Below are 25,783 nucleotides of genomic sequence, written 5' to 3'. Positions count from 1 at the left end.
GGCAAGGCCTGGCAGATTGACTATATTGGGCCACTGCCACGAACACGCCAAGGCAAGCGCTACATACTCACCATGGTAGAAGCAACTACTGGTTGGCTAGAGACATATCCTGTAAACCATGCCACTGCCCGAAACACCATCCTAGGCCTTGAAAGGCAAATTTATGGTGACATGGTACCCCAGAAAGGATTGAATCAGAAAACAGAACTCATTTCCAAAATAACCTCATAAACTCCTGGGCAAAGAAACATGGCATTGAGTGGGTGTCTCATATCCCCTATCACCCACAGGCCTCTGGAAAGATTGAAAGATATATAATGGACTGTTAAAGACTATGTTGAGGGCATTAGGTAATGGGGCATGGAAGCACTGGGATACAAATTTAGCAGAAGCCACCTGGCTGATTAATACCAGAGGATCTGCTAACCATCCTGGTCCTGCCCAAACAAAACCCCTGCATACTGTGGGAGGAGACAAGGTCCCCATAGTGCACATGGGGAAGTGGCTGGGGAAGGCAGTGTGGATTGCTCCTCCCATGGGAAAAGGCAAACCCATTCCTGGGATTGTCTTCGCTCAAGGACCTGTGTGTACTTGGTGGGTAATGCAGAAGGATGGAGAGACCCAGTGTGTGCCTCAAGGAGATTTAACCTTGGGGGAAAAATAATCTGTAATGTGTGTTGTATGTTGTAGGAAGTAATGTAACAGGAATGACCTGATCCAAGAAAGAGTGAGTTTTGCAAGGAGCCAGACAAGTGCAACAATGACCCAAACCAAGCCGGTGTTGATGCCCAACAATTGAACACACTGCTTCTCCTGTCCTGAACACCCATCCTGACGGATTGGGCCCAAGTCATAGCCTGTTCACGAACATCTGGAGGAGCAGAGGAAGCCCATGGAACAGGAGAGTAATATCTATCTGTTAAAGGACTGGGGATAGTAGTTAATGAGAATTAAATACAATGGAATGGTTATAAGATATATATATATGCATTAAAGTATGTGGGACTTGAGCATGACACAAATGGTATGGAATAAGGGGTGGAGATTGTATTGGGTCTGGCTGAGATGATGGAGTTAATTTTCCCCACAGCAGCCCTCATAGTGCTGTGCTGTGTATTGGTAGCTAGCAAGGTGGTGATAACACACCAGTGTTTTGGCTACTACTGAGCAGGGCTGGCACAGCATCAAGGCTGTGTCTCCAACATTCCCCCCTGCCCTCAGCAGTAGGCTGGGGATGGGCAAGATCTTGGGAGGGGGCACAGCCAGGACGGCTGACCCAAACTGACCAAAGGGATATTCCATACCATATGACATCTGCTCAGCAATAAGAAGCTGAGAGATAGGGGGAGGAAGTGGGGGCATTTGTTTTTTACAATGTTTGTCTTCTGGAGCAACTGCTACGTATACTGAAGCCCTGCTTCCTGGGAAGTGGCCGGAAATCACCTGCTGATGGGAAGTAGAGAATAATCTTTTGCTTTTGCTTTGCTTCCACATGTGGCCTTTTGCTTTTGCTGTATTAAACTGCCTTTATCTTGACCCACAAGTTTGGGGTTGTTTTTTCCATCTTATTTTTTCTCCCTTCCCTGTCATGCTGAGGAGGGGAGTGATAGAGCGGCTTGGCGGACACCTAGCATCCAGCCAAGGTTAAATCACCACAAATGTGGTTAGTAGAAATGCCACCTTGGACTTCCAGAGGGCAGACTTTGACTTGTTTAGGGGCCTGGTTGGCAGAGTCCCCTGGGAGGCAGTCCTGAAGGGCAAAGGAGTCCAGGAAAGCTGGACATTCTTCAAGAAGGAAATCTTAAAGATGCAGGAGCAGGCTTTCCCCATGTGCCAAAAGACGAGTCGGTGGGGAAAAAGACTGGCCTGGCTGAACAGAGAGCTTTGGCTGGAACTCAGGAAAAACAAGAGAGTTGATAACCTTTGGAAGAAGGGGCAGGCAACTCAGGAGGACTACAAAGACTTTGTGAGGTTATGCGGGGAGAAAATCAGAAGGGCCAAAGCCCAACTAGAACTTAATCTGGCTACTGCCATAAAAGACAATAAAAAATGTTTCTATAAATACATGAACAACAAAAGGAGGACTAAGGAGAATCTGCATCCTTTTTTGGATGCAGGGGGAAACATAGTGACAAAGGATGAGGAAAAGGCTGGGGTACTTAATGCCACCTTTGCCTCAGTCTTTAATAGCAAGACCAGTTGTTCTCTGGATATCCAGCCCCCTGAGACATACACAAGGCTATGGGGCCGAATGGGATCCACCCAAGGGGACTGAGGGAGCTGGCAGAAGCACTCACCAATCCTCTTTCCATCATTTATCAACAGTCCTGGCTAACCAGGGAGGTCCCAGTTGACTGGAGGTTAGCAAATGTGACGCCCATCCACAAGAAGGGCCGGAAGGAAGATCCAGGGAACTACAGGCCTGTCAGCCTAACCTCGGTGCCGGGGAAGGTTATGGAACAGATCATCTTGAGTGCCATCACGCAGCACGTACAGGATAACCTGGCAATCAGGCCCAGTCAGCATGGGTTCATGAAGGGCAGGTCCTGCTTGAATAACCTGATCTCCTCCTATGACAAGGTGATCCACTTAGTTGATATGGGTAAGACTGTGGATGTTGTCTACCTGGACTTTAGTAAAGCCTTTGACACCATTTCCCACAGCATTCTCCTGGAGAAACTGGCTGCTCATGGCTTGGACAGGTGTATGCTTCGCTGGATAAAAAACTGGCTGGATGACCAGGCCCAAAGAATTGTGGTGAATGGAGATAAATCCAGTTGCCGCTCAGTCACAAATGGTGTTCCCAAGGGCTCAGTCTTGGGGCCAGTCTTGTTTAATATCTTTATCAATGATCTGGAAAAGGGGATTGAGTGCACCCTCAGTAAGTTTGCAGATGACCCCAAATTGGGAGGGAGTGTTGATCTGCTTGAAGGTAGGAACCCTCTGCAGAGGGCTCTGGACAGGCTGGATCGATGGGCCAAGGCCAATTGTATGAGGTTCAACAACGCTAAGTGCCGGGTCCTGCACTTGGGTCACAACAATCCCATGCAGCGCTACAGGCTTGGGGAAGAGCGGCTGGAAAGCTGCCTGGCGGAAAAGGACCTGGGGGTATTGGTTGATAGCTGGCTGAACATGAGCCAGCAGTGTGCCCAGGTGGCCAAGAAGGCCAACAGCATCCTGGGTTGTGTCAGGAATAGTGTGGCCAGCAGGACTAGGGAATTGATTGTCCCCCTGTACATGGCACTGGTGAGGCCACACCTCAAGTACTGTGTTCAGGTTTGGGCTCCTCAGTACAAGAAGGACAATGAGGTGCTGGAGCCCGTCCAAAGAAGGGCAATGAAGCTGGTGAAGGGTGTAGAGAGCAAGTCTTATGAGGAGCTGCTGAGGGAACTGGGGTTGTTTAATCTGGAGAAGAGGAGGCTGAGGGGAGACCTTATTGCTCTCTACAACTACCTGAGAGGAGGTTGTAGCAAGGTGGGTGTCAGTCTCTTCTCCCAAGTAACAAGTGATAGGACAAAAGGAAAAGGCTTCAAGTTGCACCAGGGGAGGTTTAGATTGGATATTAGGAAAAAATTCTTCACCGAATGGGTTATCAATCACTGGAACAGGCTGCCCAGGGAAGTGGTTGAGCCACCATCCCTGGAGGTACTTAAAACACATGTAAATGTGGTACTTAGGTACATGGTTTAGCGGTAGACTTGGCAGTGCTAGGTTTACGCTTGGACTCGATGATCATAAAGGTCTTTTCCAACCTAAATGATTCTATGATTTTTATGTCCCTAGCCAAGTTCAGCTCCAGCTGTGCCTTGGCTTTCCTGATCCTCTCCCTGCACTCCCAGGTCACATCCCTATAATCAAACCATGACGCGTATCATTGCCTCCACTGCCTATGCATTTTGGTTTTGTGTTTTAGTTTGTCTAAGAGGTCTTGACTTAGCAAAGCTGACCTCCTGCCTCCCCTGCCTGACTTCTTGCACATGGTGATTGAGAGCTCTTGCGCCTTAAGAAAAACGTCAACAGGACTCAGGAAGAAAAGTCAGCTAAAAAGAAAAAAAAAAAAAGAAATTATTTTAATATTTGAGCTCTAGATTCAAAAGTTTTGTGTATAGCTTGTATCAGGTAGACTTTGCACAGTGGAATCAAAATAAACCTATAAGGCTACTATTTGTCCAGTTAGATGAATCTCATGTTCTCTTATCTAGTCCCTAAAATACTGTAGCAAAACCCACCTCCCCCAAAACAAACAAACCACAACAACAACAACAAAAAAATCCTAAAAATCCAAAACCAAAACACTTATAGTTGAAGGTTCAAGACAAACTGCCTGAACGAAAATTCATCACTCATGTTTGGACTATTCAATGTCATGTTAAATTGCAATTCTGAAGGAATACTATGTTTGCAGAGCACATGCAAACATATTTTCAGTTAGAGGTCACCTGACCCTTTCAACAGCCTCTCTCAACCTTCTACAGGCTGCAGCAGACTGACTCAGTAGCCTTGACCAGGATAAAGCCACTTACACACTTCCTACTCCTCCTTTGCTGTATTCAGCTTTTCCTCCTTTGCAACCATCACTTCCTGTCTGTGTTAAACCAATCTCAGTAATGCAAAGCAAAGCTGCAATTACAGTGAAGTTAAAGAGATACTACTCAAGTCATTTTTCCTTCCAATTATTTTGCATCTACTATATCTGCAAGTAATGTATAACATTATAATATCTGAAGGAAATAACCCTAAAACCTCACTCAAACAACACTGTTTATTGTCCCATGACTGCCACTATATTTAGTGTGGGCATTTAATTGCATGTGCTACATTGTCAGTTTTCAGCATTTCTCATGTGCACTGTCAAGTTTCTCCCAGTCTGAAGTCTTTTTTATTATTTTTGTTCCTCCTTTGTATGTTTAAATAAAGAAATCCTTACATGGCTTTAAAAGATTTTATTTATATTTTTCATATCACAGTGCCAACACCTAAAAAGTAGTTCTTGCAGACTATTTCAGCATTAGCCAATTTTGACAAAGTTCTAGTGTTTGGTGTCCGTTTTACATGCACACACGACGACTGTTTGCTTTCTTTGAACACCTTTGCTGTTTTGGGTTTTTTTATTAACGGACGAAAATAAATGAAAGGATGAACACACCACGGCTTTCCCTTGTCTCTTGAAACACAATATCCCTCGCAAGTAATCTCTACCCCCCCCCCCCTTGCAGTAACCCCATTTTAACTCCCGGAAAACAATGCACTTCACTCCGTGCACCCTCCCCGGCCCGGCCGCTGCCCGCACCCCGGGCCCGGACACGGCCGGCAGGGCCAGCCAGGCGGAAAAGAGGAAGACAAACGGGAAGGGCGCAGGAAGATATGCGGTCCCGATGAAAAGTTGAGAGCCAGAGACTTGTAAAGCAGCGGTGGGAGGCTCCCGATGCCCCCACCCGGCGGCAGCACCGTATCCAGCAGCCAGGCTGAGGCTCTTTGTTATCAAAGTTGTCCTAAAACCTTGTGGCTGCCACAAACACCCCCTAGCCCCACTGGGACCAGGAGGAAGGGACGCCCAAGTGCACTCCTCCTTTCTCGCTCTAGTGCGCCAACGGCTCAACGGTCGCCCTCCCTGACACCACATCCCGCCACGCTGAGGAGCGGGAGAAAGGAAGGGGGGAGCGATGGTCTCCACCAGCACGACCTATGCTTCCCTCCTTCCCACTCACCCAGCCCCTGCCGGCCCCTCCTGTCCCGATACCTCTCCCGCCGTGGGGCGCTGAGGGACCCCTTCCCAGGCCCTTCTCGCCCGCGACGCAGACGGCAGCCTCGATCGCCTCACTCCACATCGCCCCCAGCCCCCGTGTCGGGCCTCCCCGCCCACCGCGGTGCAAGAGCCAGGGCCACCGCGTCCCAACTCCTCCCTGCCTCCCACCGCTCCAGCCCATTCCCGCCCAGCCCCTTCCACTCCCCACGGGCTCCCCCCTCCTTTCCCGAAGCGCGCACCCGGCCATATCACCCACGAGCAGGAAAGTTACGTTGTGCAAGGTATGTGCGTGTGTAGGTGGCCAGTCAGGCAGATTGTACTCACTTCTCCCTGGCCTGGCTGTCGGACGGGACGCTGCTGTTGCTCTTGCCTTTGCCGTACATGCCTGCAGAGAGCTCCGACTGTCACGCACCTGTCAACCCATCACAGCCTCCCCGGGAACAGCCCCGTCACCATGGAGACACTGCCACACACACATACCTCATTGGCCCGCCGCGCAGGAGGGCACATCCCCCGCACGGTGATTGACAGGCAGAGAACAGGACAGACTGCTTCCTCCTCCTCCCTCTAGCTCCCCCCACCTTCGCGGCGGCGGCGGCTGCTGCTGCTGCTGCTGCTGCTGCTGCTGCTCCTCCTCCTCCTCCTCCTCCTCCTTCTTCTTCCTCCTCCTCCTCCCCCCTCCCCTCCCCCGCTTGCGCTCTCCCTTCCCCAGTGCAAGGGGGAATTAGAAACTGTTCTAGAAGGATTTTAAACAACTCGCTGTTCCAAGCGCTCGCTACCCGCCCTCCGTTGTTATCGCCGAGGGAGAGCATGAAGGAGAGAGAGAAAGTGCGGATTGGACTCCACAGCTAGCACCACCAGGCAGCTCCCAGTTTCCCCGTTTTTCAGCCAACTGCACAGGCCACTTGCCTGCCGCCCTCCTCGGCACCCCTTCCCCATTCAACCAGCTGTGGAGTGTGCTGTGTCCCCCATCCCCCGCAGGCTAGAGGCGCAGCCGGCACGGAATCACTCCGCCCCTCCCCCCCCCCGGAAACTAGAGCAGCTCTGCGGCTGCCTTTATCTCCCTCCTCCTCTCCACCCTAACTGCTCTCGCGTCCATGGTGACCCCACTCCCTGCAGAAGTCCCCTCAGCAGCTGCAAAGCCCTAACACCCAGTCCCAAACTACCTTAGGATCTGCCACCCCTTTTATGCCTCCTCTGGCCCACACTATGTGGGGGCCTGCACCAAACCTTGGTACTGCAACACCCTCGCTTCTGAGCTCCCTGACCACCTCAGAGGCCACTTTATGGGCCTTTCTACCTAGATCCCTTCGTGCTGGGCTTAAAATCCTCTTTTAGTACCCACCAGTAACCCCCAAGCTATGGCAAATACTAGTTCTGTCAGGCCTCACTCAAGCTACTTGAGCACCTGTGTCTACCCTCCTACAGAAATCTGCTCAGCTCCTACATTCCTTGAGCACCAAAGCTCAAACCCTTATACCACAGCTAGGAAGGGTAGGGACAAGCTGAGAGTGTGTTCCCTATCACAGTAGAGATACTGAATCAAAACAGTATGTCTTAGAAAAGCTAAAAAAAACCAAACTAAAGATTTTTTTAAAGGTACATTTCAAACAATTGCATGCTCATGAGAGGTGATAGGAAGAGAGAAACCACTGCTACCATTTATTCCTTGGGTTTAAGTACCCCAAAGTTTCAAGACTTTTGTTGTTGCTACTCAAGTATAATCCCAAATTTTTCAGATTTTGATACATGTTTATAAATATATGACTAATCCTGTAAATCTACTGTGTAACCCAAGGGGGCTTTTAGTGTTTAACGTCAAGCACTCAGAGTGCTTCTTAGTCAGGCCACGTTGTAAATTGTTAGGAAAATCTCATTACCTAACTACTGTACCAATTAGTCTTTATAGTATGAAATTGTATGAACTTTCTTAAGAGATATATATGTGTAGTTTACATTGTATACTGCATAGTCATGGTTAAGTAAGCATGACTAAAGGACTCCAGCTCATTGCAAGGAGGAGGAGGACAGCACCCACCCTGAAGAATAAAGGATACCCCTCAACTACTGAGATAATACCAGCATCCTAGCCCCTCTAACACCTCTGTGAAACCCTCCCGTTATCTGGCATCATAGATAAGTAACTGTAGCAAGGCTGACTCCAGGGACATCTAGATCAAGAAAGAAGCAGATGGATGATGACGCCATAGAATTATAGTTGCTTTGCAAAACAGTAGTGTGTGCGTGTTAAGTAGTGATTGGTCAAATCATGTTGTATCTGAATGCTTGAAAGGTATAAGAACCATGTGTAAAACCACATTCAGTGTGCCCCAGTTTGAATGGGACACCTCATGTGCATGAATAAACAATTATTCTTGTAATTCTATACTTTGCGTCCTAGCCTCTCTCCTTGGTTGGCACAGGCCAGTTGAAAAATTTTCGTGACAAAATATACCCACCTCCTCATTGTGCTTACAGGGAAAGGTCTCTCACAATAATTGCTACACAAAAGTTGAGGAGGGAAGTTGTATAAGACATAGACAACCAGCATCTGCTTATCATTGTTAGAGCTGCAGAAAAAAATATCCTCTGGATTTTGAGCTGCTAGAATGAAAGAAACAATTGGTCAGGTGAAATTGGTTTGGGAGGATTAAGAGTATTAATGACTGACTGGAACAAATTAGTGACAGAGTAGTAGAGACAACAGGAAAGAGTAAAATGCTCAAGAGTCCTACATCCTTGTAGTTACACAAGTACAGCTCCCTATCATAGACACTGTTTGTGTGGGATTTATGCTTTTGCAGCTCACTGTAATAATTTATCAGATTAAAGCATACCACAACAAAAGCCATTTTATACCAAAGTTGTTTGTCTGTCCTAGACTTTTGCCCCACTATATTTTTTTTTATATTAACAAGTCAGTGGGACAGAGTAGTTGAAAGAAGTGTATTAGGCTGTCTATTCAACCAGCTGACAGTACTCACCCCAGGCCTCCACATCTTTGCAGGACCAGGCTCCTGCTTACTTGCAAGTTACACCACTGAAACCAGAGAAAGAATGACAAGCAAGGTAGCAACAAAGAGTTATGGTGGGGGTAGAAAGAAGTGGGACATGACAGAAGAAAATGAGCAAGAACATGGAATGGAAGGATAAGATAAGCTAACAAAGGGGGAAAAGGAAGTGCAAATGACCATAGGTGAGAACAGAAAAAAGGAAGCAAAGTCCAGGAATAATGCACAATGAATTTGGGTGATAAAGAGTGAAGAGTGAACTAAAGGGACATATTCTGACCTCATTCATACTGAATAATATTTACATATATTGTACCATGGAGTTCACGAGGGCTAGTCACGTGACTGATTTTATTCAATGTGAATATGGGTAGCAAAAAAATGATAGAAAGAAAGGCAGAGAAAGAATCAGGACAGAAAACAAAGAAGGACTTGGGTTGTGAGTAAAATATAAGGGTAGCTGAGGGAACAAAAAGAGTGAGCATGGATATTCCTAGGCAAATGCTAGAAGGATAGTTGGCACTTATTTTGGTACAGGATCATAAAAACTTTGGGTTTTTAACCCATGGAAGAGCCTTCAAGACACAAGGTATGCTGGGGCCTGATGGGATCCACCTGTCCTGATAGAAAAATGGGTCTTTGGGCATAAGGTGGTGGGACTGATCAAGAGAGCTTTAAACTAGAATCACTGGGGGAAGGGGATGCCAACAGGATTGCAGCAGGTAAGCCAAGGGTTGGCATGGCATCGCCTGAGGGTGACAATGTGAGTGGGAACATTTACACTGCTCCTGGGAGCATGGAGGGCTCAGGAGCATATCTGAAACGCTTGTACATCAATGCACACAGTATGAGAAACAGCATGAACTAGAACCGTTGGTCAGTTCCCAGAGCTATGATATCATTGGTAATAGTGAGACTTGGTAGAATGAGTCCCACGATTGGAGTGCTGGGATGGAGGGCTACAGGCTGTTCAGGAGGGATAGGCAGGGCAGGTGAGGTGGAGGTGTTGCACTATACGTAAGGGAGAGGTTTGATTGTACAGCCCTTACAGTGATTGTCCTGGGTTTCGGCTGGGATAGAGTTCATTTTCCCAAGAAGCTGGGAGGGGACACAGCCAGGACAACTGACCCAAAATGGCCAAAGGAGTATTCCATACCATATGACATCATGCTCAGTATATAAAGGGGGCTAGTCGAGGAGGAGGGGTCACTGCTCAGGGACAGGCTGGGCATCGGGCTCCAGGCAGTGAGCAAATTGCACTGTGTATCACCCGCTTTGTATATTCTAAGTACTGTTGTTATTTTCCTCTTCCTTTGCTGTCCTAGTAAACTGTCCTTATCCCAACCCACAAGTTTTACCTTTTTCTTCCGATTCTCCTCCCCATCCCTCCAGGGGGGAGGGGTGAGCAAGTGGCCGCGTGGTGCTTACCTGCTGGCTGGGGCTAAACCATGACAGTCCTGATGACTGTCTCTCTGGATCTAGGGAAAGGCCTACATACTGAGCTTAGAGTGCCAGCTAATGGGGGGGACTGGCAGACTGGCATGAGCGGGCAGACTGGCATGAGTGGACTGAGTGCCAACTACTGGAGTCAGACCAGGGGTATAGGTGCCTCACAGCCTGTGGTATCAGCTAATGGAGCAAGTGGGGGCCTCAGCTGGCAGCTACTGGGACAGAAACGGTGTGTGTCCCAACCACCAGCTACTGGGGGGAACTGGCACGAGTGAGGCAAGTAAGGTGCTCAGCACCAGTGACTGGAGCAGGACCGCAGCGTGCACCTGGTGCCAGCTGCTAGGGGACTGAGTTTCTGTATCTTCCCCAAACCTGGTGGGGAAGGGGGGCAGGGAGGGGAGGTGTGTATGCATGTGTAATTCACGAGCAAACTTCAAGTTGGGCTAGCCGGCGAGTAGCGGAGGAGGGCCTCATATCCAGGCAGGGGTATCAGGCAGGCAAGAGTCCATGCCAGTATGCCCAGTGTGGAATGCCTGTGGGACAAGTGTGTGACTGCATATGTGGTTGAGAGCAAGCGAGCATCAAGCTGGACTAGCCAGGGAGTAGGGGACCCATGAAGCGGGTAAGAGGGCCCAGGATCCAGGCAGGGGTACCGGGCAGACAGACGGGCCATGCTGCAAATGTGTGCGTGCTTGTAAACCTAGAGAGCGTCATAGAATCATAGAATCATAGACTAGTTTGGGTTGGAAGGGACCTTAAAGATCATCTAGTTCCAACCCCCCTGCTGCGGGCAGGGACACCCTCCACTAGACCACGTTGCCCAAAGCCTCATCCAACCTGGCCTTAAACACTTCCAGGGATGGGGCATCCACAACATCTCTGGGCAACCTGTTCCAGTGCCTCACCACTCTCACAGTAAAGAATTTCTTTCTAACATCTAATCTAAATCGACCCTCCTTCAGCTTAAACCCATTACCCCTTGTCCTGTCACTACACTCCCTGATAAACAGTCCCTCTCCAGCTTTCCTGGAGGCCCCCTTCAGGTACTGGTAAGCCGCAATTAGATCTCCCCGGAGCCTTCATTTCTCCAGGCTGAACAATCCCAACTCTCTCAGCCTGTCCTCATAGGAGAGGTGCTCCAGCCCTCTCATCAGCTTCATGGCCCTCCTCTGGACTCCCTCCAACAGCTCCATGTCTCTCCTGTACTGGGGCCCCCAGAGCTGGATGCAGTACTCCAGGTGGGGTCCCGCAAGAGCCAAGTAGAAGGGCAGAATCACCTCCCTCGACCTGCTGGTCACACCTCTTTTGATGCAGCACAGGACACAGTTGGCTTTCTGGGCTGCAAGCACACACTGCCAGCTCATGTTGAGCTTCTCATCAATCAACACCCCCAAGTCCTTCTCCTCGGGGCTGTTCTCAATCCATTCCTCGCCCAGCCTATAGTCATGCTTGGGATTGCGCCGACCCATGTGCAGGTCCTTGCACTTGGCCTTGTTGAACTTCATGCGGTTCACACAGGCCCACCTCTCCAGCCTGTCAAGGTCCCTCTGGATGGCATCCCTTCCCTCCAGCATGTCGACCACACCACACAGCTTGGTGTCGTCGGCAAACTTGCTGAGGGTGCACTCGATCCCACTGTCCATGTCGCCGACAAAGATGTTGAACAGTGCCGGTCCCAATACCGACCCCTGAGGAATGCCGCTCGTCACCGTTCTCCACTTGGACATGGAGCCATTGACCACAACTCTTTGAGTGTGACCATCCAGCCAATTCCTTATCCACCAAGTGGTCCATCCATCGAATCCATGTCTCTCCAATTTAGAAGGAAGAATGTCGTGTGGGACAGTGTCAAATGCCTTGCACAAGTCCAGGGAGATGATGTCAGCCGCCCTTCCCTTATCCACCAATGCTGTAACCCCATCATAGAAGGCCAACAAGTTTGTCAGGCATGATTTGCCCTTAGTGAAGCCGTGGTGGCTTTCACCACTCACCTCCTTATTTTCCATGTGCCTGAGCATAGTCTCCAGGAGGAACTGCTCCATGATCTTGCCAGGCACGGAGGTGAGACTGACCGGCCTGTAGTTCCCTGGGTCTTCCTTTTTTCCCTTCTTAAAAATGGGGGTTATGTTTCCCCTTTTCCAGTCAGTGGGAACTTCGACGGAGTGCCAGGACTTCTCAAATATGATGGCGAGTGGCCTGGCCACTTCATCCGCCAGTTCCCTCAAGACCCGTGGGTGCATCTCATCAGGTCCCATGGACTTGTGCACCTTCAGGTTCCTTAGATATTCTTGAAACTGTTCTTCTCCTACAGTGGGCGGTTCTGCATTCTCCCAGTCCCTGCCTTCTGCGACCTGGGCAGTGTGGCTAGAGCCCTTGCCAGTGAAGACTGAGGCAAAGAAGTCATTGAGTACCTCAGCCTTCTCCATATCCAGGGTGACCAGGTCACCCGTTTCATTCTGGAGGGGACCCACATTTTCCCTTGTCCTCCTTTTATCACTAATATACCTATAGAAGCTTGTCTTCTTGTCCTTGACATCCCTGGCCAGACTAATCTCTATCAGGGCTTTGGCTTTCCTAACCTGCTCCCTGGCTGCTCGGACAGTTTCTCTGTATTCCTCCCAGGCTACCTGCCCTTGCTTCCACCCTCTGTAGGCTTCCTTTTTTTGTTTGACTTTGCCCAGGAGCTCCTTGTTCATCCATGGGGGTCTCCTGGCATTTTTGCCTGACTTCTTCTTTGCTGGGATGCATCGGTCCTGAACTTGGAGGAGGGGACCCTTGAATATTAGCCAGCTGTCTTGGGCCCCTCTTCCTTCCAGGGCTTTGTCCCATGGTATTCTACCAAGCAGATCCCTAAAGAGGCCAAAATCTGCTCTCCTGAAGTCCAGGGTAGTGAGCTTGCTCTGCGCCCTCCTTCACTGCCCTGAGGATCTTGAATTCCACCATTTTGCGGTCACTGCAGCCAAGGCTGCCCTTGAGCTTGACATCCCCTACCAGGCCCTCCTTGTTGGTGAGAACAAGGTCCAGCATGCACCTCTCCTCGTGGGCTCCTCTGTCACTTGGAGGAGAAAGTTGTCATTGACACATTCCAGGAACTTCCTGGATTGCTTGTGCACTGCTGTGTTGTCCCTCCAGCAGATGTCGGGGTGGTTGAAGTCCCCCATAAGGACCAGGGCTTGTGAGCGTGAGGCTGCTCCTGTCTGCCTATAGAGGGCTTCATCTGCTCGGTCTCCCTGGTCGGGTGGCCTGTAGCAGACCCCCACTATGATGTCCCCTGCCCCAGTGGTCCCTTTAATCCTGACCCATAGGCTCTCAGTTGGCTCCTCATCCATCCCCAGGTGGAGCTCCATGCACTCCAGCTGGTCATTGACATAGAGGGCAACACCCCCTCCTTGTCTGCCCTGCCTGTCCTTCCTAAAGAGCCTGTACCCTTCCATCCCAACACTCCAGTCATAGGAGCTATCCCACCACGTCTCCATGATGCCAATAAGGTCATAGCCTTGCAGGCACACACACGTCTCCAGCTCCTCTTGTTTATTCCCCATGCTCCGTGTGTTCGTGTAGAGGCATTTCAGTTGTGCCCCCGTTGAGGCTGACTGACTGGCCGGGGTGGCTGGGATTCTTTTGATGTATCTTCCCAGCATTACCCCGTTGGTTCCTGTTGCATCCGGAGCCCCTGGCTCGTCTCCTCTAGGCTTCAAGCGTGCTGCAGTGTGTCCAGCACGTCTCTGAGCAGTAGGCCGAGGGCCCTCGCCAGCACCCCGTCCCTCCAACCTGGGCACATCATCCCACAACATGTCGCTGGCAAGCCTGATGTTATCCCCCTCCCTCTTTGAGCCTAGTTTAAAGCTCTGTCGATGAGCCCTGATAGTTCCTGGGCCAAGATCCTCTTCCCCCTTTGAGAGAGATGAATCCCATCAGGGTTCATCAGGCCCGGTGCCTTGTAGGCCGCCCCATTGTCAAAGAACCCAAAGTTGTGGCGTTGACACCAGCCACGGAGCCATGCATTTATGGACTGCATCCGCCTGTTCCACCCACCATTGCTGCCCTTAACTGGAATGTGTGTGCCTTCACTAGATACCTGTCTCTACCAGCCAAAGAGGAGGAATGGGACTTGGCTGTCTATATTCATGTTTTATGTGAGTCCTATATGTAGGTGCTGTTGAAGGCAGTGCCTTGTCTGTGGCCGTCTGTGTGACCAGCCATGTCAGTGTCCTGTGTGTGTCTACGTATGTCCTATGTCTGTCTGTCTCTGGGATATGCTCTCAGCTTCACTACTGGTTGAACCTGCAAATGGGAAAGCGACAGCTGCATCCCTCAGCCTGAGCAGAGACCTCGGATCCCTGGGTGCACCAGGCTGGGCTCCAGCAGGCAGGCAGGAGGGAGTCCTGGGCCAGAGTGGCTGGAGGAGGCAGCCTCACTCTTAACATCACCTAACATTGGATACTTCCTTTTTATGTCTGCAGTCAGTCAGGAGCTACTTGTTCATCCATGCAGGCCTCCTGCCACCTTTGCTTGATTTCCTACTTGTCAGGATGGACATATTTTTGAGCTTCGAGGAAGTGATCCTTGAATATCAACCAGCTCTCCTGGACCTCTCTTCCCTCCAGGGCCTTATTCCAAGGGACTCTTCCAAGCAGATCCCTGAAGAGGCCCAAGTCTGGTCTCCTGAAATCCATGGCTGTGGTCCTGCTTTTTGCCCTGCTCCCTCCTCTTAGGATCCTGAACAATACCACCTCATAGTCACTGCAGCCAAGGCTGCTCCTGGCTTTCACATCCCCAGTCCTAGATGTTAGACCACTTCCTGCGGTGGGTTGACCTTGCCTGGGGGCCAGGTGCCCACCAGAGCCACTCTATCACTGCCCTCATTCACTAGACAGGGGAGAAAAAGTATAACAAAAAGCTTAAGAGGGAGAGATCACTCACTAATTATCCTCACGAGCAAAACAGACCGAACTTAGAGAGGGAATTCATCTTATTTATTACTAAGCAAAACAGAGTAGAGGAATGAGAAATAAAACCAAATCTTAAAACACCTCCCCCCACCCCTCCCATCTTCCCGGGCTCAACTTCACTCCTGGCTTCAACCTCCTCCCCCCATCAGCGGCACAGGGGGACAGGGAATGGGGGTTATGGTCAGTTCATCACACGTTGTTTCTGCCGCTTCTTCATCCTCAGGGGGAGGACTCCTCTCATCGTTCCCCTGCTCCAGCATGGAGTCCCTCCCACGGGAGGCAGTCCTTCACAAACTTCTCCAGCGTGGGTCCCCCACGGGGTCACAAGTCCTGCCAGCAAACCTGCTCTGGCATGGGCTCCTCTCTCCATGGATCCACAGGTCCTGCCAGGAGCTTGCTCCAGCACGGGCTTCCCACGGGGCCACAGCCTCCTTCAGGTGCCTCCACCTGCTCTGGTGTGGGGTCCTCCACAGGCTGCAGGTGGAATCTCTACACCCCCTCATCCTTCCTCCATGGGCTGCAGGGGGACAGCCTGCCTCACCATGGTCTTCACCACAGGCTGCAGGGGAATCTTTGCTCCAGTGCCTAGAGCACCTCCTCCCCCTCCTTCTGCACTGACCTTGGTGTCTGCAGATGTTCTTACATCTTCTCACTCCTCTCTCCAGCTGAAAAAGCACTCTCTCTCACTGTTTTTTCCCTTCTTAAATATGTTATCACAGAGGCGCTGATTGGCTCAGCCTTGGCCAGGGGCGGGTCCGTCTTGGAGCCGGCTGGCATTGGCTCTGTCAGACACAGGGGAAGCTTCTAGCAGTTTCTCACAGAAGCCGCCCCTGTAGCCCCGCCCCCCCCCACTACCAAAACCTTGCCATGCAAACCCAACACACTTCCCCAGGAAGAAAAAAAAAAAAAAGGATCTGAATTTACTTCCCACTTCAGATTAAATTCAAACTCACTTCTCCAGTGTTCCAGGACTATGCTTTAACTGCCACAGTATAAGATGAAGTTCTGCCATTGTACAGAAAAGAAAGCAAGTTTTAGACAAACAGAAATGAGCTGCCCACCTTCTCAGTCCAACTGTCAGAGCACTCATGTGAGGACAAAGAGTCACAGCTTTGCATCCCTATTCCAGAGGCAGTTTACACATACTATATTAGTCTAGTATTGGAGAAAACAAAAAGAACAAGCAACGGAAATCTTAACATGCCATTGCATGTATAAAAATACAAAAATCAGTGCAGACATCAGCTTTACTATCAAAAACATGCAGAAAACAATTCCAGAAACAATTTTATAAACACCCTTAGAATACATAGATAAGAAAGAGCCCACATAATCTGTCAAGAAAAAAGATTTAAAAATCTGTCCACTCATTTTGGTTTATTTCAATGGGTAACTGCATAATGAATAAGAAAGAACAAGTGGATAGCTTATTAAAAGTTAAGATACAAGAGTTTTGATTCTTAACTCATCACATGATATTTATGTAAGCAAAGGAAACAGTCTCTAAGAAATGGAAAAAAATGTACAGCTGCTTGAAAAAATAAGCAGTCATCAGTACATTAGTACAAATGAGAGGACATTTCAAGAAGGCTCTTGCTATCCTGAATCAATTCCATCAAAAGACTTTCATTAATGAGCTGAATGTAGAAATATAAAAGCATAGATGACAAGTTGGGAAAGATTATAAGCCCTTTTGGGGACATGAACAGAGATCCCAGAATCACAGAATCACAGACTGGTAGGGGTTGAAAGGGACCTCTGGAGATCATCTAGTCCAACCCCCCTACTAGAGCAGGATCGCCTAGAGCAGGTTGCACAGGATCGCATCCAGGCGGGTTTTGAATATCTCCAGAGAAGGAGACTCCACAACCTCTCTGGGCAGCCTGTTCCAGTGCTCTGTCACCCTCAAAGTCAAGAAGTTTTTCCTCATATTCAGGTGGAACTTCCTGTGTTCCAGTTTGTGCCCGTTGCCCCTTGTCCTGTCGCTGGACACCACTGAAGAGTCTGACCCCATTGTCTTGGGGAGATGGGAAAGTTAATAAGAGAAAACTAAAGGCAGACAAATGTAAAGTACTATGCTCAGGAATAAGAAAACAAATGCACAAATACAAAATAATTGGCTAGGCAGCTGTATTGTAAAAGGAACCTGGAGGGCATGTGGACTGCAAAATGGATAATTTTGTTGGGGAAAACCAAACCAAAACAAAACAAAAAAGGCAAGCATTCTGGGAAGTATTAAGAGCAATGTTTTATATATAAAAAACAAGTATATATATATTATATCAAAAGAGAAGTAATTTCATTCTGTTCAGTTCTGTGCTCTGATCTGGACTCTAAGATGGAGAAAAACTGACAACAGTGCAGAGTCAAGCACCTGGAGTAATGGGTGGGCGGGGGGAGAAAACTCATGACAAAAAGTTTCAGTTTATTTTCCCCAGAAAACAGAGAATTTGAAGGAAAGAAAAGAAAAATAAAATAGGATGTTATGGTTTTCATTACTGCAACCTTTTAACTTAGAAAGGATCATAAATTAAAGTTTAGTTTTCCACATCCACTGAAGCAAGAAATATGCACCTAAAGAGATTTTATGATTTTACTTGTTACCTTCCTGGGACTAGAAGAAATATCCTAAAGAAGCATGAAGGTCATCCCGGTTTCTGAATTAGCACGTTTATTGCTATCTGAGGAAAATCCTCTCGTAGTAGTTGAATCAACAGCTCTCTATTACCTGACTATTACTAACCCTGAAACAATTTGAACTTAGGGTTCTATGGCTAAACTGAGTAGACATCAGAAAAGAAACTTCATCTTGAACTCAACTTGGAACAGCATTCCTTTCTGGCCCTTTTATAAGTCAACAAAGTAAGAACAGTAACTAAGTGGCCCTAATCCCAAACAACATAGCTGAGAAGGCTTGAAGTTTTAGCTGCAGAATATTCAGAGAGAAAGATTATCATCTACCTGTGTTGTTTCTGGTGTCCAAGGAAGTTTTTGCAGAAAAAGTCTAAAAAGTAACACTTTTAAGCAGTTTTTAATTACCTGCATGAAGAGTAACACATTATACTGCACAGGAGCATGGCCTTTTCTACACCCTGCAGGTTCATGGAATGATCATCAACAATACCATAGAATATCTCAAGTTGGAAGGGACTCATAAGGATCATCGAGTCCAACCATCCTGAATCACATGACCACATAGGCTTCCTAGAGAGGTGGTCGGTGCCCCAAGCCTGTCAGTGTTTAAGAGGCATTTGGACAACGCCCTTAATAACATGCTTTGACTTTTGGTCAGCCCTGAAGTGGTCAGGCAGTTGGACTAGATGATCACTGTAGGTCCCTTCCAACTGGAACTATTCTATTCTATTCTATTCTATTCTATTCTATTCTATTCTATTTTTAGTTTCATTCCCTAAAGACGGCAGGCTCATGCTGTTTGTGTGAAAGCAGGTGTCCTGGTTCTGGCAAGGATAGAGTTAATTTTACAAGGAGCCAGGACAGGTGACCCAAGCTGGCCGGGGGCTATTCCATACCATGTGACGTCATGCTCACCATAAAAGGGGGGCTAGTCGGGTAGGGGAGGGGCGGCGCGGTTTCGGGACGGGTTGAGTGTCTGGTCGGTTGGTCGAGTGTCTGGTCAGTCGGTCGTTGGTTTGGTAAATTGTTCTCTGTTATCACCCATTGTTAATATTTGTTATCAGCACTGTTGTTGATTGTTTTCCCTCTCCCTTGTTGTCCCAGTAAACTGCCCTTATCCCAGCCCTCGAGGTTTTGCCGTTGTTTTTCCGTTCTCCTCCCCGTCCCACTGGGGAAGGAGTGAGTGAGCAGCCGCGTGGCGCTCAGCTGCCGGCTGGGCCTAAACCACGTCAGTCCTTTTTGGTGCCCAACGTGGGGCCCGAGGGGTTCTGATAACGACAAGTCTGACCCAAGTGTGTTAAAGCAAAATTGTTTTAAGAATTTATAATGTTATTGAAACAGTCACTGGTCATAATGATGTTCTGTTTGGTCACATGGCTCTAGTTTGTAAACCCGTGTTTACTCTATGCAATCCCTGCGGCGCTGTTTATCACCTCTGGGAGAGGGGTTCGTGTTCTCATATTGTTGTATTGTGTGATAATGACTTATGATATCATCGACGGTCATGAGTCTGAGCTGGTACTTGTACATAGCATTTCGGTCAGGGCCGTACCTCAGTCAATATCTTTCAGAATTGATTAATAATTGCACCCAATCTATGGGGAAGACGGGGGGGGATACCTTCTCCCACTCTTTCACCTCCCCTTTTCCTTTTTGGTTGGTCATGACAATTTTTGAGAATTTTGAATACCCTTGGAATGTTCAGGCCAGTATATTCCTATTGCTAGATCTCCTGAATGTTTTCCAAGTCCTGTTCAGGGTTAGCAAAAATTGTTTTAAAAATACCACCCAGGGATCTTCCCCAAGACTGAATGGTCAGGGCTGGCACGGCATGTGGGAGAGTATGGGCAGGTATCTAGAGACCTTTTCACCCCCAATGGTTTGGAGCTTCACTCCTGAACAATTGCAAGACCCTCATAAAATGGTGGAATATTTGAAAGGAAAATGCTGTGGGGATTCGAAAGAGACACAACTTACTGCGCTGTGCTGGGCCCTGGCCACAATCTATCAAACACTGCTTGATAGTAGACAGCACCATCCAGGGGGAGAGAGCGCATCCTCAGGCACTGCAGCTGCCCAAGGCCCTGCAATAGGCACTGTAGCTGAGCTAAAAGATCAACCCATACCAGTATCAGTCGCCCCTATACACAAAAAGAAATACACAAAGAAATCGGTTCGCTTAGTGAAAGATGATGATGAACCGGGGCCATCACGAGAACAAGAAGAAGAGCCAGAACCAGAAGTGATCACCCGATCCCTGTCCCTGAGTGAGTTCCGAGATATGCGGAAAGATTTCAGCCGCCTTCCAGGGGAGCACATTATTACCTGGCTGCTCTGCTGCTGGGATAACGGGGACAGTAGCTTGGAAGTGGAGGGCAGGGAGGCCAAGCAGCTGGGATCCTTGGGACCCTTGGGAAGGGGGCATTGACAAGGCGATTGGAAAGAAGGCACAGGCTCTCAGCCTCTGGAGGCGACTCCTGTCAAGTGTGAGGGAAAGGTATCCCTTCAGCGAAGATGTCGTATGTCGGCCAGGCAAGTGGACCACTATGGAGAGAGGTATCCAATATCTGAGGGAATTAGCCGTGCAGGAGATGGTTTATTATGATCCGGACAACGCACAGTTGCCCACAGACCCCGATGAAGTCCAGTGTACCCGGCCCATGTGGCGAAAATTTGTGCGAAGTGCACCATCATCGTACGCCAATTCACTGGCAGTAATCGACTGGAAGAGTGAAGAGGCACCCACGGTGGACCAAGTGGCTGGCCGACTCCGGCAATATGAAGAGAGCCTTTCTTCCTCCCTCGTCTCGGCTGTGGAGAAACTGTCCCAGGACATCTGGCAACTCAAAGAGGATATATCTTACTCCCCACCTGTACAGACCCGTATTTCAGCTGTTAGGAGTAAGCGTTTTTCTGCTCCGGAGAAGGGATATAGAGCATACACACCACGAGGTATCCTGTGGTTTTGCCTGCGTGACCAAGGAGAAGACATGAGGAAATGGGATGGGAAGCCTACCTCAACCCTGCGGGCACGCGTACATGAGCTACAAGCCAAGACAGCTGTAAAAAGGGACTCTTCCAGGAAGAATGCTGCTCCAGTTTACACAGGGCAGCCCCCCAGATCGAGTGGAAGGCCTGATCGCACTTATGATCCTCTTGAAGGGACTTCTAAGTCCTTTCTGCAAGAGGTGAGTAGTGAATATGATGAGCAGGATTAGAGGGGCCCTGCCTCCAGCCAGGTGGAGGAAAGGGACAACAAAGTGTATTGGACTGTGTGGATCCGATGGCCTGGCACATCGAACCCACAAGCGTACAACGCCCTAGTGGACACAGGTGGACAGTGTACTTTAATGCCATCAAACTATGAAGGGGTGGAACCGATCTCTATTTCTGGTGTGACGGGGGGATCCCAACAGTTGACTCTGTTGGAGGCTGAAGTAAATCTAACTGGGAATGAGGGGCAAAAGCACCCCATTGTGACTGGCCCAGAGGCTCCGTGCATCCTGGGCATAGACTACCTCCGGAGAGGGTATTTCAAAGACCCAAAAGGCTACCGGTGGGCTTTTGGAATAGCTGCCTTGGAAGCGGAGGAAATGGAACCATTGTCTAGTTTGCCCGGTCTCTCGGAGGACCCTTCTGTTGTAGGGTTGCTGAGGGTTGAAGAGCAACAGGTGCCAATTGCTACCACAACTGTGCACAGGCGGCAATACCGCACCAACAGAGACTCCCTGGTTCCCATCCACAAGCTAATTCATCAACTGGAGGGTCAGGGAGTGATCAGCAGAACCCACTCACCCTTTAACAGTCCCATATGGCCAGTGCGGAAGTCCAATGGAGAGTGGAGGCTGACGGTAGACTGTCGTGGCCTGAAGGAAGTCACACCGCCCATGAGTGCTGCCATGCCAGACCCGCAAGAACTTCAATATGAACTGGAGTCAAAGGCAGCCAAGTGGTACGCCACAATTGATATCGCTAATGCATTTTTCTCGATCCCTTTGGCAGCAGAGTGCAGGCCACAGTTTGCCTTCACTTGGAGGGGCGTCCAGTACACCTGGAATCGACTGCCCCAGGGGTGGAAACACAGCCCCACCATTTGCCATGGACTGATCCAGACTGCACTGGAAAAGGGTGAAGCCCCAGAGCACCTGCAATACATTGATGACATCATTGTATGGGGCAACTCAGCAGAGGAAGTTTCTGAGAAAGGGAAGAAAATAATCCAAATCCTGCTGCAGGCTGGCTTTGCCATAAAATGAAGTAAGGTGAAGGGGCCTGCACAGGAAATCCAATTTTTAGGAATAAGGTGGCATGATGGGCGGCGTCAGATCCCTATGGATATTATCAACAAAAGAGCAGCCATGTCCCCACCAACCAACAAAAAGGAGACACAGGCCTTCTTAGGTGTTGTGGGTTTCTGGAAAATGCACATTCCGAATTACAGTCTGATAGTAAGCCCTCTCTAAGAGGTGACCCAGAAGAAGAATGATTTCAAATGGGGCCCTGAGCAATGACAAGCTTTCGAACAAATTAAACAAGAAATAGTTCATGCCATAGCTCTTGGGCCAGTCCGGGCAGGACCAGATGTAAAAAATGTGCTGTACACCGCAGCCGGGGAGAATGGCCCTACCTGGAGTCTCTGGCAGAAAGCACCAGGGGAGACTCGAGGTCGACCCCTGGGGTTTTGGAGTCGGGGATACAGAGGATCCGAGGCCCTCTACACTCCAACGGAAAGGGAGATATTGGCAGCCTATGAAGGGGTTTGATCTGCTTCAGAGGTGATTGGCACTGAAGCAGAGCTCCTCCTGGCACCCCGACTGCCGGTGCTGGGCTGGATGTTCAAAGAGAGGGCTCCTTCTACACATCATGCAACCGATGCTACATGGAGTAAGTGGGTTGCACTGATCACACAACGGGCTCGAATAGGAAACCCCAGTCGTCCAGGGATTCTGGAAGTGATCACAGACTGGCCAGAAGGGAAAGGTTTTGGAATGTCGCCAGAGGAGGAGGTGACACGTGCTGAAGAAGCCCCACCGTATAATAAACTAACAGAAGATGAGAAACCATATGCCCTCTTCACTGATGGGTCCTGCCGCATCGTGGGAAAGCATCGAAGGTGGAAGGCCGCTGTATGGAGTCCTACACGACGAGTCGCAGAAGCTGCTGAAGGACAAGGTGAATTGAGCCAGTTTGCAGAGGTGAAAGCCATCCAGCTGGCTTTAGATATTGCTGAAAGAGAAAAGTGGCCAACGCTGTACCTCTACACTGACTCATGGATGGTGGCCAACGCCCTGTGGGGGTGGTTACAGCAGTGGAAGCGGAGCAACTGGCAACGCAGAGGCAAACCCATCTGGGCTGCCCCATTGTGGCAAGATGTTGCTGCCCGGCTAGAGAAGCTAGTTGTAAAGGTACATCACGTAGATGCTCACGTACCCAAGAGTCAGGCCACTGAGGAACATCAGAACAACCAGCAGGTGGATCGGGCTGCCAAGATTCAAGTGGCTCAGGTGGATTTGGACTGGCAGCGTAAGGGTGAATTATTTATAGCTCGGTGGGCCCATGACACCTCAGGTCATCAAGGAAGAGATGCGACATATAGATGGGCCCGTGATCGAGGGGTGGACTTGAGCATGGATGCCATCTCACAGGTCATCCATCAATGTGAAACGTGCGCCGCAATCAAGCAAGCCAAGCGGGTAAAGCCTCTGTGGTATGGAGGCTGATGGTTGAAATATAAATATGGGGAAGCATGGCAAATCGACTACATCACGCTCCCACAAAGCCGCCAAGGCAAGCGTTATGTTCTTACAATGGTGGAAGGAACCACTGGGTGGCTGGAAACATATCCCGTGCCCCATGCCACTGCCCGGAACACTATTCTGGGTCTTGAAAAGCAAGTCCTGTGGCGACATGGCACCCCAGAGAGAATCGAATTAGACAACGGGACTCATTTTCGGAACAACCTCATAGACACCTGGGCCAAAGAGCATGGTATTGAGTGGGTATATCACATCCCCTACCATGCACTAGCCTCTGGGAAAGTTCAAAGGTACAATGGACTGCTAAAAACTACCCTGAGAGCAATGGGTGGTGGGACCCTCAAGCACTGGGACACACATTTAGCAAAGGCCACCTGGTTAGTTAACACTAGGGGATCTGCCAATCGAGCTGGCCCTGCCCAATGAAAATTTCCACGCCCAGTAGAAGGGGATAAAGTTCCTGTAGTGCGCATGAAGAATATGTTGGGTAAAACAGTTTGGGTTATCCCTGCTTCAGGCAAAGGCAAGCCCATCTGCGGGACTGCTTTTGCTCAGGGACCAGGGTGCACTTGATGGGTGATGAGAAAGGATGGGGAAGTCCGGTGTGTACCCCAAGGGGATCTGATTTTGGGTGAAAATAGCCAATAAATTAAATTGTATGATGTTAATAGCGATATACTGTATCAATGGTATGACCATAAGAATCACCCAAAACTAATGAAGGATGGACTTTGGAACTGACTTCAACTGGTGCCCAGGAACTTCATCGAAAATCACATCTTTGACGTCCAGTCTGCGAGCATGGACCATACCAGATACACCAGCCGTGAAAAATACCCCGGATGCAGCGTGCAACAATCCAGCAGCACGCACCATTGTTCCTGCTCTGAGAGACTGTAATGGCAGATGGAACCCAAAGCCATGGCCTAAATGAACTCAATGGACACTTTAGAGCGATGGCCCATGGAGTAAGAGAATGGTGTCAGTGAAATAATCTGGGCATGACGTAGATGGTATGGAATAAGGGGTGGATAATGTCCTGGTTCTGGCAAGGATAGAGTTAATTTCCCAAGGAGCCAGGACAGGTGACCCAAGCTGGCCGGGGGCTATTCCATACCATGTGACATCATGCTCACCATAAAAGGGGGGCTAGTCAGGTAGGGGAGGGGCAGCGCGGTTTCCGGACGGGCTGAGTGTCTGGTCAGTCGGTCGTTGGTTCGGTAAATTGTTCTCTGTTATCACCCATTGTTAATATTTGTTATCAGCACTGTTGCTGATTGTTTTCCCTCTCCCTTGTTGTCCCAGTAAACTGCCCTTATCCCAACCCTCAAGGCTTTGCCGTTGTTTGTTCTCCTCCCCATCCCACTGGGGAAGGAGTGAGTGAGCGGCCGCGTGGCGCTCAGCTGCCGGCTGGGCCTAAACCTCGTCAGCAGGTCATGCTGTGTGTGTGCATGTGTAAGTACACACCTGTCCACCCTTAATAAATTTTGAGTTCATTAACTAATTTCAAGTGTATCTGATAGAAAGATAGCAGTCTCAAAAATATTTAGTTTCTACATGTTGCTTCAGCTATTTTCTTTCATGGAAATACTGCTACATGAGCTCAACAAGATGAATACTTTGGATATCAGGCTTCATGAGTTCTGTAGCTCACAGAACTATTTGTTTCCATCTTTCTCTGGAATGAATCACAGATCTACTGCAAAAGACATTGTGGCAGAAGCTGTTTGCTGTACCAGGTGAAAGGCATGAACTGAAAAAAGACAGCAGACTCCAGGATAGAGGAGACTGTCACAGATAGTTCTTTCTGAAACAACCTGAAAATTATATTCCATCTCTGCATGTGCCACAGGATTGCTCTGTATAGTAGGCAAATCATAAAAAACATCCAAACAAAATTTGCATAGAAGATGAATAATTTTCTGTTCCTCATTTTCTGCATACGCAACTTGATAAAACGGCATCACATTATTAGAAGCAATGGCAAAAGAGACCATGGAAGTTGTACATACATATTAGTGGTTTATATAATGCTCTAAAAGAATTAAGGCCTACACATCTCAAATCGGACACCCAATAATCGGAATATTTTTGTCTTTCATCTTTCTGCATCTTATTGACATTTCTAAAATTGGCAGGCAGACAGCAGTAGCTTGAAACATACTTTTGTTTGTGAAACTCAGATACCATGGTGTTGGGCACCAAAGAAAAAATATATTCTTCTTCTAGGAACAG

The 25,783-nt window shown here is 48.9% G+C and overlaps 1 protein-coding gene across 5 annotated transcripts in view; it reads right to left on the bottom strand.

Moving 5' to 3' along the window:
• LOC142599185 (single-stranded DNA-binding protein 2-like) overlaps nt 1-6,295 on the bottom strand; it is a 191,613-nt gene extending 185,318 nt beyond the window's left edge. For 2 of the 5 annotated variants that reach the window (XM_075739069.1, XM_075739068.1), the window contains exon 1: nt 6,071-6,295. In XM_075739069.1, the coding sequence (XP_075595184.1) occupies nt 6,071-6,129 (59 nt within the window). In that variant the 5' untranslated portion in view covers nt 6,130-6,295. Of the gene's footprint in view, nt 1-5,708; nt 5,802-6,070 lie in introns of those variants that run through there. The other 3 variants (XM_075739066.1, XM_075739067.1, XM_075739070.1) reach the window with 2 other exon arrangements.
• Nucleotides 6,296-25,783: the final 19,488 nt, after the last annotated feature.

Source organism: Balearica regulorum, chromosome W (assembly GCF_011004875.1).
Source record: "Balearica regulorum gibbericeps isolate bBalReg1 chromosome W, bBalReg1.pri, whole genome shotgun sequence".
NCBI classification, from domain to species: domain Eukaryota; kingdom Metazoa; phylum Chordata; class Aves; order Gruiformes; family Gruidae; genus Balearica; species Balearica regulorum.
Note: the sequence above shows the minus strand (reverse complement) of the source record. Positions and strands in the feature narration are given on the sequence as shown.